The sequence below is a fragment of the Lissotriton vulgaris genome, chromosome 3_1, assembly GCF_964263255.1.
Source record: "Lissotriton vulgaris chromosome 3_1, aLisVul1.2, whole genome shotgun sequence".
In the NCBI taxonomy this organism is placed as follows: Eukaryota; Metazoa; Chordata; class Amphibia; order Caudata; family Salamandridae; genus Lissotriton; species Lissotriton vulgaris.
Window position 1 is genome coordinate 94,327,022 of NC_141689.1, and position 15,726 is coordinate 94,342,747.

Here is a 15,726-nt window from a genome sequence, read left to right on the forward strand (position 1 = left end):
AAGCACAGCATGTTGGCGCCTGTTTAGTCTATTACACCTATGTAGCACTTTAGATCTCAAAGCGCTATGGTGTGTGCAGCAGTTACAACTCATGAAATATGGGGTGCAACTCACAAGGAGGGGGCAGGTTTGAGTGCACATTGGCTGGGCCTAGCATAGCCGGCACGAAAACCTAGCAAACCTGCATATTTTTTAAAAACTAGACAACCAGGGGAGTCCAGGGGTGTATGATTTGCATATCTCTTACCAGATAATTTTATCCAGGAGCCTTTGCAAACCTCAAACTTCAACTCAAAACACACATTTCCACACATTCCTGTAAGGAAAACTGATTAAGTCTATGGAGAGCCAAAAATTTCCTACCACCAAGTCTCCGAATAATTTTTTTACCTCTCTTGTGTGGGTATGCCTAGTGCCCGAGATAATAAAGGGCCCGAAATGCGACACAGACACATCTCATTTTTGCACTGAAAACAGACCCCTTTTATGCAATGTTAATAGCTGTGAAATTTGGACATTAGCTCAGCCTGCACCTAGTGAAACCAAACAACCCTGCACATTTCTGAAAACTAGACAACCAGGAAAGTACAGGGGTGAATGATTTGTATGGCTCTCACTAGGCAATTTTACCCAGAAGCCCTTGGAAACGTCAAACTTTGGTGAAAAAAACACATTATCCTCACATTTCTATGACAGAAAGTTCTAGAATCTGCAGAGAGCCACAAACTTCCTACCATTCTGAGTTCCCACACATCTAATGATAAGAACATTACCCACTTGTGTTGGTGGGCCAAGAGACTACAACACAAAAACGACTTAAAGCACTATACGGCTAAATCAGTGATAGGAATAGTGGCTGGGTTTGGGTCTGTGTTTTTATGACACCCATGGTAATCTATCAACTTCAGACATTTTTCAAAACTAGACAACCGGGGGATTCCAGGGTTGTGTGTTTTGAATGGATCCCACAAATGTTACTTACCCATAATGCCATATAATCCTCAAACTGCCTGAAATCACACAATTTCCTTATGCTTCTGTGATGGAAACGTACAGAACCCACAGGAATGAACAAAATTCCTACCACTCAGTGTAACCCCATATGTGCCGATAAAACCGCTGCGCCTAGTTCCCAAGACAAGAACGGATCAAATCGGCCTCAAATCCTGCAGCTAGCTCTATTACTTATTTCTCAGTGTAGCTCTTTATTGTGAGACGTTAGCCTGGCATATGCTGTCCACTATTCTAGTGGGCACCTTACACCAGTCCAAACGACCCCTTATTGATGGTAGGTTAAAGACAACCTTATAGTAAGCTATCCTAGTGGTAGTTGTGGAGAGCAGCCTTCAGGCTAAGTCTTGAAGGAATGTAAAGCAGCTTGTTTTACCAGTCTATAATCTCGTGAATGACCAAATGGAGAATCACAGAAGGTATATATATATAAAATATATGTATTTATTCTAAACACACTCCTCTAGTCTCTTTATGAGGCTAGAGGCAAATGTACATTCAGTAAAAAATTTTAGCACACAGTAAATTAGCACAGTATACGTTTTGCCCTAGGGGCCTCACAAACCATATACTGAGGAAGTGGTATAAGAACCACGACTGGCATAGATACCAGGCCTAGAGCCTGTAGAACCGCTTGGGCCACCAGGAACCACCCAAGGTAGTGACACAGGGGACCCACGGGGGAAGCGTGCAGTGTCTAAACACAGACGCGAATCACCATTTACTTCTATGGGGAAAGTCGCGGTTGAAAAATTACAAAAAGGAAGGACACATAGAAGAGGACTTGGAGCAAAACCCTTTATAACTAGGCAGTTCTAGATTCAACACCCACTGGAGCACCGGAGTACTCGTGTTACCTCACCCAGGGAAGCCGTGTGCATAGGTGTCTTTTCGTGTTGGGTTTCGTCGTCGTTTTCTATCGCGAGCTGCTGAAAAGTGCTGCAGGCGAGCAAGTGGAAAGTCTCGGGGGGGATCCAAATTTGGATCAGAGTCGAGGAGAACCTGAAATCAGAGGGGACAGAGTCTGGGTCTATGGCCAGTAACCAGAAAGGCGAAGAGAAGATGCCAACCGATGTCGGGTGCTTGCAGATGAAGAAGGTGAAGCTTGACTCTTCAGCCACGAGGACCAGGAGGCGTCGACGACAACCAGGTTCTGGATTCGAGCTGTCCCACGAAGGATGTTGAGTGCCACGGTGTTGGATTCCGGATGGGACCCAACAAGCCTTGGCAACAGCAATCCACGCAGAAAGCAGAGATTGGCTTCGGTGCAGACCAGCAAGGTCTGAAGGACTCACCCTTTGGAGGAGAGTCAGGGCACGTCTGGAGCAACAAGGGAAGCCCAAGAAAGAGAAGAGTTACCTTTGTGGGGACCCACCAGTCGACGGACCAGGGATAGCGAAGGAGCCTCAAGCTAGATGAGGTCCATGGAGAGTAGGCCCACAATCTTCGGTGTAGCTGGTGCTCAGGGTTTGTTCTACGAGTAGCCCAATGCACAACTTCGGAAAAGCTTGAGAAGTGGATGCACTAGCAAATGTGCACTATGTACAGGAGTCCGGTCCCACGTCTCTTGTGATGGCTGCAGGTCTCAGCTTTGCTGGGATTTCGTGTCGGCCTCGGAGATGTCTGGAACTCTGTGTCCTGAGTCGCAGATCCGTCGGGAGCTTTGGAAATGCAGACCGGCAATATGCTTCTTTGGTGTCTGTTTGAATAGGTGGGTCACTCCTTCACCCCAATGGAGATTCTTCCATCTTACAGTCGAAATAGAATGTCAAAGTTCCAGGATATATATTGCAGAGTTTTGCCCAGGTGTAATCTAAAGTCCTAGGGACAGGGTTCCTATACTTATACTAAGTTTAGGGGTTGGACTTACTCTAGGGTCCTACCTATGGGTGTACCTAGGGAGGGGGTCGTTACACCCCTTTCCCTTTGTCCAGTTTCGCGCCAGAGCAGGGGCAGCGCACCCCTGCACCCGGTTTGAACTGGGGTATAAACAGGGACACCAAGTGTGGCCCCAGCACTGTCTGAAAAGCATTCACTGAATGCACCCACCCAGCCCCAATACACTAAAGCCTGTCTGGGGAGGTGGTTACACCTCCCTGTGACAGGAAACCTATTGTCCAGGCATCTTCTGCCGGAGTTTCATCCAGCAGCAGGAGGTGAGACGCGTGTCTGTGGCTGCAGCATTCATTTTGTGATGCTGGGGCTCTTTTAAATTATTACTGGTCAGGTAAGTGTGTACATGTCTTCTCCCTCTAGAAGGGTGGAATTCTACCCCCGCTGCCAGGATTGGCGGGTGGGGGGGTAGGATTCCAAAGTGTCTGGCTGAATCACAGAACAGCTACAGAGAATAGATTCCAAAAGCTGCATAGGGGTCCTGCTCATGCAAGGGCTCCCTCTCTCTCACAAAACCAAGCACTCTGTCTTCAGGATTGTTAAGGTCTGCCATAGGAGTGACCTATAGGTTTATATGTGTCAGTGATATAAGGTAGATATAGGTAGCCTATATCTTAGTAAGGGGTGCATGCACCACGTTACCCAGGCTGCAGTAGCAGAGCAGTGGTGCCATTTTGGAAGGCTTCAGCCCCTGGTAGGCCTCTGGGGTACCTATGCCCTTGGTACCTAAGGTACCACATATTAGGGACTCACAAGAGTAACCCAGTAACCAATCTGGAGTGTACCTAATGTACATGCAATCAATTTAGAGAGGAAGCAGCTAGACTGGGGTCCTGGTTAGCAGGTCCCCAGTCAGACTAAAGTCGAAAAACAGTGAAACACCAGCAAAAAGTGGGGGTAACCATAGTAAGCAGATCATACTCTCCTACATTTATGACCTTTTATGTAATGGCCTCTGGGGCCACCACACAAGTAGGTTGCCGTTCTTATCGGTAGACATGGGTGAACTCAGGGTGGTTTGAAATATATGGCTCTCCTTAGATTCCAGAAGTGTTCCTCACAGAAATGTGAGGAAAATGTGTGTTTTAAGTCAAAGATTGAGATTTGCAGGGAATTGTGGGTAAGAATATCTTGTGGGACCTATGTGAAACACACCTCCCTGGACTCCCTCAGGTGTTTAGCTTTCAGAACTATCTGGGTCTGGTAGGTTACACAAGCCCAAAATATGCAGTCATTCACCATTGCAAGTGTGACCATATTGGGAGTTCACCATACTCTCCTAGCCCAGCCATATGTAAAACAACACCTAAAAGAAAATGTCCTCTCACGTGCCATTAGGATGTGTTTCTTTATCTGCAGAGGAGCAGTAAGACTGTTGATGCTTCAGGGGTGGGGATGGGCCCCATTATTTTAATTCTTTTTTTATTTCTGCCATACAGTGGGATATTTGCCACCCCAGGGGCAAATTGGGGGCAAACCTCTTGCCTGCCTCCTGGAGAGACAACAAGGCTGGTGTTGGAGTAGAGATGTGGCCAATGCTACATCTGCTCTGCTTTTTTTGCCCCAAAGGCAAAATTCCCTGGTTTCAGGTAGACTTTCTACCCACCAGGAAGTAGATTTGGGGCAACTTCACCAATTGGGACAAACCTATCTCTCCCCCAGGCAGGAAGACAATATTTCTTCTTTTAGGGTGAGAGCATGGTATGATGCCACACCATCCTTTCTTTTGATCCATTTTGAATCCCTGGTGGATTCCAACAAGGCAGACAGGCTTTCTGTCCCCAGGAGAAAATTGCCGTCAAACCCCCTGCCTGCCCCCCTAGGCAAAGACTTTTTTGTTCCATTTGTGGTGGAGGTGTGGCAATGCCAGAATGTTACACCTGCACCACTTTCATTTTGCCTCAAAGGCAAAATCCCTGGTGTCTAGCGGGCAGATTGGGGGTAATAACACCCACCTGCCTCCCAGCGGGGCAGAAACCCTGTCTGCCTTGTTGTTAGGGTGAGGGTGGCCTTTTTCGTTTTAAATGTTGTTTTTGCCACTGTGGTACCCCCCCTTGCAATCTTTACCCATGTTACTGTGGTACTGTGCAAGCTGTCTAGGTGAACCTCAAACATTACCACTGTCCGATGGGGTGGAAGATTGTGCAGAGGCATCTATGGGAGTACTTCAGTTCCTCACAGGGGAGCCACACTTGACTGCGCAGGAGCACCCATGACCCAAATGTATTTATTTTTGGCCTTTAGGATGTGCCCGGTGAAAGTTATGTTTCCAAACCCTCCAGGTTCATTTTTTAAGTCGTTTTTGTTCTTGGTGTATAAAAGGAATTTGGTTTAGGTGAGGTGGAGGTGCTGGTAAGTGCTGAACATCCAAGTATTGGAGTGGGGGAGACATTTAAGTATAACTGTGCTGTCTACATATCAGTAACTTAGATGCTGTTATCAATGAGCGGAGACTCAAGAGACCAGATCTAGAGGTTGAAGATAACAGGGGACAAGACTGGGGGACTCCTCAGATGGGAAGCTTCTCGCACCCTGAGAAGCCCTTGTGAACAAACTTGTGTTGGTTGGCTAGAAAGAAGAATTACTAAAGGCTGTTGAATGAAACCCTATTCAAGACTTGAGGATGTGGATGACAGTGGTGTGTCAGATAGTGCTGAAGCAGCTGAAAGGCTCAGTATTATCAGGAGTTAGGGGTCACTTTATCTGTAGTTTGGAGGGTAATTGTAAGGTAGCTTTCTCCGTTCTGCTTTGTTATCTTAAGATGGATTGGTAGTCCTGCAGGAGGTGGCTAGGGTTGATGTGATCTTGGAGTTGTTAGTTAACTGTTTTTCAATGATACTACCCATGAAAGGTAGATGAGAATATCCTGGTTGTGGTAGGTGGCAGATGGTGTAGTTAGCAGGCTCAAGTGTGGGTTCTGTAAGAATATAATCTGGCTTAGTTTGAGAAACTCAGGAGGATATCTATGGAAAGATGAAGGACTATAGCAAACATTCAATTTAAATATGCCATCTCATTTTAGGTGAAAAAAAATATATATATATTCAAAAGAATAGCGACCAAGTGCACATGACTAAAGAGCCAAAACAGTTTTTATGTAAAAATATATAAATCTTTTATTTTATTTTAGTTTCTTAACTTATTTTTTATTCTTTAGCCTTCAGTATATCCAGTTATTCAACATTCAAGTTCATTATAATTTATCACATAATTTCATGTTGATTTATATACACATAAAGAAACACATAATAAAACAATAACAAGGCATTTTTGTTGGAGGTCGATGTACTATTGAGGTGGGCAATGCGGTGGAATGGAGCGTGATCGGATATTGTAAAACACAACTGTAAAATTATTTAGGAAGTAATCTAGTCAAAGTCCCAGCATTCCAAGTCAATTAGAATCTCTACATTTATAAGTAGAGGAATAAGAAGAAAATCAATGGCTGGGGAAGTGGGGGTAGGAAGAAGGAGGAAAGGGAAGAAGAGGGGCGGGACGGTAGGAAGGAGATTTGTAGGCAGACCCTCCACAGAAGGAAAATAATTGGAGAAGGAGGCAGGGGAGTCCTTGAGAGTGCAGGGGACTACAGGGGTACTTCCCTTAAGATGGAGGAGGCGAGTGTGAGGAGAGTCACGGTCTGAGGCGATCATTCTGATTAGGGTGCTATTGCCACAATTTGTTCCCTGCACTCCCATGCCCACCACCAGAGGGGTGAATAGTGTGACTTTCCTGTGTTCTAATAAGCTTCCAGATACTCATCTGCATGCATATCTTGACTTCCATCCATTTGGTCACTATTTGGAAATTGACATCCATTCTCAATCCATGCCGGGTTTTGTGAAAGCTACACTGCTTATGCTTGAAGCCTTCCAGCCTGCCTGATGTCAGAGCCAGAACTTCCAGCCTGCCTGACTTCAGAGTCAGAGCTTCCTGCCTGACTGACTTCAGAGCCAGAACTTCCAGCCCGCCTGACTTCAGAGGCAGAACTTCCAGCCTGCCTGACTTCAGAGGCAGAACTTCCATCCTGCCTGACTTCAGAGCCAGAGCTTCCAGGCTTCCTGTGTCAGAACCAGAACTTCCAGCCTGTCTGACTTCAGAGCCAGAGCTTCCAGGCGGCCTGCCTTAAGAGCCAGAGCTTCCAGGCTTCCTGCCTTCAGAGCCAGAGCTTCCAGACTGCCTGACTTCCGAGCCAGAGCTTCCAGGCTGTCTACCTTCAGAGCCAGAGCTTCCAGGCTACCAGCCTTCAGAGCCAGAGCTTCAAGACTGCCTGACTTCCGAGCCAGAGCTTCCAGGCTGCCTGCCTTCAGAGCCAGAGCTTCCAGCCTGCCTGACTTCCGAGTAACGGTGGGTGCAAAATCCGTTCCGCTCGCAGATTTTTGGCAATTAGCGATACGCGCAAATTTGGCGAAAAATCCACAAATCCGCTCGCGGGCGGATATTCTTTTTTTTTTTTGCAGCATCTTCGTGGATAATGCAAGCAGGATTCATTCTGGCACGATGCTCCTGTCACAAACATTAAACCTCAACAGGAAGCACTTACAGAATGATATAAATAAAGCAGGTGCCCGAGTTGAAGTTCAAATTCAGTCACGCATTATAATCCGCCCAAACAACTAGTGAGCACGGTCAAGGCTGGTTAGGTGTGCTTACTCCCCATATCTCTACTGCCTACAATTAGATGTAATCCTTTATGGAGGTCTTTGCATCCACGAGTTTCTCTAGCTCAATCCCCGTGTACTTCCTGTGACCAGGAAGCTGCTTCCTTCTCATCTCTGCTCTGATCGGCTTCTGACCCTTTATAAACAAGAGGCATGTGAACTCGCATGGAAGCCCCGCCCTTTTGGCCCCGCCACACACACACTAGGGCAGAGGTCTTCAAACTTTTTTAGGTTGAGCCCCACCAGCAGAATTTTTTTAGATGTTGGGGCCCCCCCACCACCTGACAGAAATTTCTGGAATCTGGTACACTACATGATCCACTGCCACGCGCATATTACGGGCCATATCCGGCAAATAATGTTCAACACAATAAGAGTATTTAGTAAACTGCAGGTTTGTGAGTGGGTGTGGTGAAATGACACAGGCGTATTACACAGCTCAAAACATAATTTTACAAGATAAAATGTGCACAAATTCTTTTTACTAGGATGCTTTGTATTACACAGGTCATAGATAAATAATAACACCACCAACATGAATGTGACGTGTCTGCCGGTGTTTAGCCACATTTAGACTATCAATCTGTGGGTGGATTTTTGCTCCTGCCATCCTCAGGTTGTGCTCCACATCCAGTCTTGAACAGTACTTAGTCTTTAATACCGCAAGTGCTGAGAACCCAATCTCACAAACTCCTTAATAAATAAATAAATAAATTGTAAGATGTAAAGCACCATGCATAAGTGAACTAAAGGGAGGATTGCTGTGATGAACCCACTATAGGGAACACATTATGGGTGTTTCATTAAGTGGAACTTAAAATATGGAACCTGACTTTGCTTATGGGGGCTTTTCATTCAAGTAGCAGTTGGATGTCACGCAAAATGTCATATGCATGATGTATGGATCCCACACATGAGCACACATAGAATACAGAATAGTAACACATAGGCAAGGGAGTAGCCAGAAATTTAAATACCTCCCACTCTGAACTACAGCTCTTATGGCACCAAGAAAGCAAAGTAAGTCATCACAACCCTCCCCATTTATCATGTACATTTTGTCATCTATTAATTCTTTCACCATTCATTCTGTCCTTCCATCTGTGTCCCATCCATATTCAAACCCTTTCAACCATTTGCAAACCTATCCATCATCTATCCTTCCATCCATCCATCCATCCATCCATCCATCCATCCATCCATCCATCCATCCATCCATCCATCCATCCATCCATCCATCATTTCACTCATCCATCCCTCCATCCACCCTTTCACTCATCCGTCCATCATCCATCCATCCTTTCACCCAATCCATCCTTTCACTAATCCATTCACTCTTCCACCCATCCTTCCATTCACTCATCCATCCAACCATTTACCCTTTGACCCAAGCTATCCTTTTACTCATCCATCCACTCTTCCACCCATCCATCGATTCACTCATCCATCCAACCATTTACCCTTTCAGCCATACTTTCACTTACTCATCCATCCACCCAGTCACGCATCCTTCCACCCATTCAGCCTTTCACTCATCCATCCATCCATCCATCCATCCATCCATCCATCCATCCATCCATCCATCCATCCATCCATCCATCCTTTCTTCCTGCTCTCCACCCTCCCTTTCACTCATGTATGCATTGTTTGACTCATCCATCTTTATGTTCTTCTTTTCACTCATCCATGCACACATTTTCTCATCCATTCTGTCAATCATTCCTCCATGTTTTCACTCATCCATCTATCCATCCTCCCTTTCTCTCTCCATTCCCCTTTCACTTAGCCACCCATCCTTCTATCCACCCTTCACCCATCCACCCACTCATCCATTTACTCATCCACTCATGAATCCATCCATTGACCACTCATCCACCCTTTCACTCTTCTATCCATCCTATTTTCAATCTACCCTCCTCACTCACTCACTCATCCATCCTTACATCCACCCTTACACTCATCCATCCATCTATTCATTCATTCACCCTTTCACTTATCAATACATCAATCTATCCATCATTTCTCTCATCCATCGAACCATTGACTCGTCCATCATCCACACTTTCATTGATCCATCAACCATTTCACTGATCCATCCACCCTTTTACCCATCCATCTACCCTTCCACTCATACATACATCTATTTACTCTCATCCATCCTTCCACTCATGCATCCATCCATCCTTTCTCTCATTATCCATCCACCCTTTCACTCATCTATCAATCCTTTCACTCACCCATCCACCCTTTTACCCATACATCCACCATTTCACCCATATATCCACCATTCCACCAATACAGCCACCATTCCACCCATACATCTATTTATTTACCCTTTCTCTCATCCATCCTCCCACTCATTCACTCATCTATCCATCCATCCATTCCCTCATTCTTCCATTCAAACCTTCACTCATCCATTCATACTTTTACTAATCCATCCAGCTATTCACCCATTCCTTCACTTATTCACTCACCCCCCTTTTCACATTAATTATGGGCTAAGCCTTTGTCTATAGAGTTGCAGACAGAGGAGGCCCATCAAGAACTTAGCCCCTGCTGTATTTCCTAAAGCAAGGGGTGGGGTGAGGATTCACTATGCCCCTGTACATAGGCAATCTGAAAACTTGGAAGTCATGAGTCATGCACAGTGCCAGGACCTCAGGTGACTGTGACATGGTGTTGTTTTCAAGGCTTTAAGTGGGATGAAAAAACTGGGGGTCTCTCCAAGGGGCCTGTCTGATGTAATTAAGGGCGTGTCTTAAAACACTGAAGCTAAAAATATGTACTGAGCATAATCATGAGGATGGTAGCAGTCCTCTGATCGGGGGAAGCTTCACCTTTGCCATCTCCCTTCCTGGGGTCCCTGTCCTGTAGGCTGCAGTTGGCTGAGCTCATCGACCTCGCAACATCCTGGGTCCCAGAAAGGGTTGCTGGGAGCGTCAGAGGTCGTCTTTAACAGTGAGGGTCATGGGGCGTGGCTGGCATGACATCAATGGCTGCCAACCAGATGATGCTGCAGGCGGCCATCTTTGTTGGTGGCCAAGCTCTGCCACTGTGCAATGTATTTCTAAGTGCACAGGTGCAGTGGTAGACCCCTTATGGAGCATTTAGTACTGTTCATTTTCATACTTTGCCGAGTACTAACGCGAACACTCCGGCCATCTCTTGTGCATTGATTGCGTGCAATCTTTGAAATTCAGGGCTGTAAACTAGAATCATTCAAAATGCATGCAAAGTCAAGAAAAAAGTGACAGACAGTTCACTATCAACATAATACGGCAAAAGGGGTTTAGCCATATAATCCTTCGCGGTCACCATTGTGAGATGCCCATCGGACTGGGGTGGCCCCTATGAGGTGACGCGAGCTGCGATTGAGCGACCAGGGTTGTCTGGGTGGATGTGCTGTTCTCAGGGGTTGCTGGAGACGGTCATGGCTCAGGGGAGCAAGCTGTGGGGGAAATAACTGTATTCATGTGTGATATTCTACCTATATTTGGGGCACCCTGCTGATGCCACACAACATCACTTATTGTCTCTCTCACGCCTTGTTTGTGCCTGGATTTGTACTGAATTGTAGTGAGGGCATTTTGTTTAATTTCTGCACCATGTAACTTCAAATGTTGGACTCGCCAGGTAACTTTCCTATCTTGGACCATGCCTCTGGAGTAAACTTCCCGAGTCCCTCAGGCGTTGTACGGACCATTTGGTTTTTAGGAAACTGTTAAAGACTTTTTTGTTCCAATTCTAGCACCTTCCCTAGATCTTTAGTTTTTTCACTCTTGGTCTGTCTTTTGCAAGGGCGCAGAGATACTCCTTCGGGAGTCGATTCTAGCGCGGTACAAACCCATAAATAAATAAATAAATAACAAAGGGTTTCTGGTGTGAATGCAGGGTGGTTTCTTCATGCAGGTGATCGTCCATACCCCAAACTGCTCTGAGTGCACACGGTAGCAGAAATCTGACTACACCAATGGCCCTGTGAAAGACAGCTTCCAGTACAATGCACATTTAGATTTAAATGGATGTGTCAATTTGGTTTAAATGGAGGGAAAATGCACAAACAAATGCCTTTCTAACCCACACAACTAGTTGTAACTGGCTGTGATCAATTACACTGTGTAGGTAATCTCCATTTTGCGATTCTGAAATAGCTATTTTTAAGGAATCGCTATTTGAGAATCGCAAAATGGAATGTAGGTAATAATTCGCATTTTTTTTGCGATTACCTAGTGTTCCTTAATTGCGATTAGCAAATTGCGAATTGCAATTAAGGAATGAGTGTCCCATTCATTCCTATTGGCCAAGAGGCCCATAGAAATGAAGGGGGATACATTCTCAAATTGCGATTTTCTATGAGAAAATCGCAATTTGAGAATTGCAATTCCAAGGGTGACATGGGTGTCCAAAGGACACCTGTTTCACCCCTGGAATGTGCCTGTAAGTACATGTGGCGCACAGACATGTCCTAAGGGCATGTCTGTGCACCACATGGCACTTTGAAGAAAAAAAAAAGCATTTTTAAAGGAAATCGCAAAATACCATCTACTTGGAGTGAGTGGTATTTTGCGATTCCTTAAACCTCATTCGCATTTTTTAATTAACTCCTACATAACATTTAGGGAATCGCAAAATTGCGATTCCTTAAATGCTGGAGCAAAATAAGGAATCACAATTTTTGCGATTCCTTATTTTGCTAATATGCACCTACATGTCAAAACGCCGTTTGCGATTCGCAAACGCCGAAATTCGCCGAATTTCAGCATTTGCGAATCGCAAACGACTACCTACATATGCCCCTAAATATGGAAACGTACGTGCATGTAAGGAAGTATGGATTTCTTATTCTTTACTCCACATCTACGTACCTTGAAGATATACGTACCATGTGGCAGATTTACAAGAAGGCGCTGCAGCATGGCACCGCAAGCCCTTTGGCTGCGCCACGCTGTGACACCTTCAGATCACAGGAATGCAGCCTATTTACAACAATATGTCGCATTCCTGTTCACTCCCCTGCACAAACAGCTGCCATACGGCGATGCAGGCACGCTTGCACCATGGTGCAAGGATGCCTGCATCATGGGGAAATTGTTTTTGTGCGGGAAGGGGCACAAAAACAGTCACTACAGGTATTTTCCTCTTTCAATGCGTGCTGTAGAATGCAGCAAGCATTGAAAGAGGAAAAAACGAGCAGAAATGAAAACATTTCTCCTTGTTGCGCCTTGCATCGCCACCCCTAAGGTGGCGTAGCATACTGATGCATTTCCAGGCTTACGAATCCTTGTAAATCTGGCAATGTGTCAGGTTCCAAGGATGTTGCGTGGAAACACCCACAGCAACACCCATGGAATGCTCCTTTCACGCAAAGTGCTGCGTGTAAAGGGGCTGTATTTACAAGGACAGGAAAAGCCACGCAGGGTGGCTTTTCCCGTCCTTGTAAATATGGGGCAGTGAAATAAGCTGCTAGTGCGTCACAAAAAGTGCGTACTGGCAGTGCAAGGGGCTTGTAAATCTACCCCTAAGTGTTATCTGAAAATGGAATGTTAAACTGACTGGTACTTTATCTTTGATGGGAATATGTTTTTAAAACACATTCCACAATATACCTTTACACCAGATTTATGGTCCAAAAGCAGATATCCAATACTCACTGAGGACGGTGAGGTAAACAGTGGCTGAGATGGGGCTTTGTGAGTCCTTCACGGTGACCTGATACAGCCCTTGGTCGCTGGGTTGCAGCTTCTGGATGAGCAATGATCCATTTTCCGGAAACACCGTCACTCTGTCGCGATACTGGTTGGAAGTCGAAAAACTTTTGTTGGCCGGCTCCTGGTGGCTGTGGGATGAGTTGCTGGTCCGAATGGTGTGCATGATGAAGGCTTTGGAGTTGTTGACAATATTCCATTTTATCTGAAGGAAGTCAACTGGGTGGCAAAGAAGATAAGACGTCTGCAGGAGTACAGATGAGCCTTCGTACCCTGCGACCGCGGTCTGGTGCACCACGAGGCGGAGACCACTCACCGTACCTGGAAGAGAGGGCATCACAGACTGAGATCTATGGTGTGACAGCACAATTAAAGGGCGTCGACAATACTCTGGAAACCATGGGTCATTGTTGATGCATTGATGATGGTATGGTGTCATGGTCTTGTGACAACTCAATGAAAAATTCTAACGGATGTATGACGGTACAACGTGTGCTTTAACAACGCGTACAATTATGACGCAGGATTTACAACGCAAGTCGTTACAATGACTTGCGCTGGGGCCGCTGGATGGTGAATAGTTTAATTTACTATTCCAACTCCAGTCCGCGTGGATAGTAGGGAAGGTGTTGGATAGTAAATTAAACTATTCCCTATCCTAGAGCGCCCTCCAGCAAAAGTTGTTGTTACGACTTTCGTAGTAAAAGCTGCGTGGTAATGGTACCGCGTTGTAAAACATTTGTTGTAAAGGATGTTTCCCATTCTAACCTCGTAAGATCAAACTCCTCTTCCTTTTCTGCTACACGTCTACTCTGTATATCCTGAGATGCTTGTAAACTCTCTCTTCCTTAGGAACCTTCCCCACTATTTTCAAGAGTGCAAAATATTTGTAATAATCCAGTTCCATCTTGTTCTCCATTTTAAAAATGTAGCCAAAAGGGAACAATTGCCTCTGCCTAATCGAAACACCTTGAAATATGTCCTCTGTGAATAGGATTTCAAATCAAAGGCACAAACCCTGCTAGATCTAGACTTGTCTATGAGAGTTTATTTATTGCATGTATTGATTTTGGTTCTTGATATAGTGCCATCATGACCAAGCAGTGGGTGACAGAGCACTTTACAATATAAGAGAGTTCAGTAGAATAAAACAATGTCGCTAGTGGGATTGGCAATTTCTTTTTTACTGGTGATATTAAAATATTAAGCATTAGGAGACACATTTAATATTTTCATATTGATCTCTCCCAAACCAGACTAGCACCCCTAAAATGAGTTCAGCATACAAACCCTGAACTCCAGCACTGGCCAGCATAACAGTATAACGCCAGTTCTGTACTCACTTATCTGTTAGAGTGTGAAAAAACATTTTCACGACTGATTGTTCAGGGCCAGATTGCGAGTTTGGCGTTGCGGGAGCGTGACCGCCCCGCTCCCGCATCGCCAGACCCGTGGTTGAACCGCCTGCCAGATTGGGCGTTTTCTCCTGGTTTGGTTTCTGCTGCAGTCCATGCCCTGCAGGTACTGGGGTACATGCACAAAGGGGGCCCATATGTGCCACACTGCACACATTCTCAGGCCCAGAGGTAACAGGGGGCCCTACAGGGCCCCCTTTATTTTTCCATTCTGCCACGATTTTCAAGGCGGTGGAACTGCCATGAAAACTGTGGAAGAGAAGAAACTAATAATATGCTTGGCAGGACCGCGGCAGTCCTGGCAAGCACATCGCTGCCTCAAGACTGCAGCACCACTGCCAGGGATCTCTGATCCCCTGTGGTTGGGACTGTCTGAAAGTGACCCTACCGCCCTAGTTGCAATAGGGCGGTCAGAAGACTGCCGCACCCCGCGAGTCTGGCGGTCTATGCGCCGCCAGGCTAGCAATTAGCCCCTTAGTCTGTACTGTACCTTTAAATAGGAAAGGAGTGACAGGGGTACCACTAGGGGCGGTTTTCCAACGTGGGAGAATTAGATATAATTCTTGAACATTTTACTCAGCCTGAGTTTGGGTGTAAAACAGCCATTTTGACTGCAGATGAACAGCACCTTAGTGTGTCTATTTGGGCCTGGCCTAAACATAGAAAAGCTGTCTCGCCTGGCACATGCAATTAAAAAACTCTTGAATTAATAATGCATACACCCCCAAACATAGACAGGATGCCGGTGAGCCCTTTTCGCTCATTGATCTGTTTGACTGTATTTCAGGTTTTGCTTGTGCCCGCCGCTGCTTACAGAACAGTGCAATGGGTGAGCTGACCTCAGCCATTGGCTCCCTTCAATGTGAGGGAGGTCTGATCACATGTGCACATCAATCTAAAAAGAAGTGCACGTCAGTGCTAGGGTTGGTGGGCCAATATGATACTTTGCCAGTGCTTATTTCTTGGCATTCCTAATCCTATTTTATTTTCTACCCATGCCTTTTTTTTGCACCAATTAGAATCATATATCTGGTGATATGT

The 15,726-nt window shown here is 45.6% G+C and overlaps 1 protein-coding gene across 1 annotated transcript in view; it reads right to left on the minus strand.

Annotated features, from left to right (window-relative positions):
* The window catches only part of LOC147726019 (HEPACAM family member 2-like), a 175,598-nt gene that overhangs the window by 86,511 nt on the left and 73,361 nt on the right, over positions 1 to 15,726 (minus strand). The window contains exon 2 of the mRNA XM_086962853.1: positions 13,217 to 13,591. Coding sequence (XP_086818979.1) covers positions 13,217 to 13,591 — 375 coding nt within the window. The remainder of the gene's footprint in view (positions 1 to 13,216; positions 13,592 to 15,726) is intronic.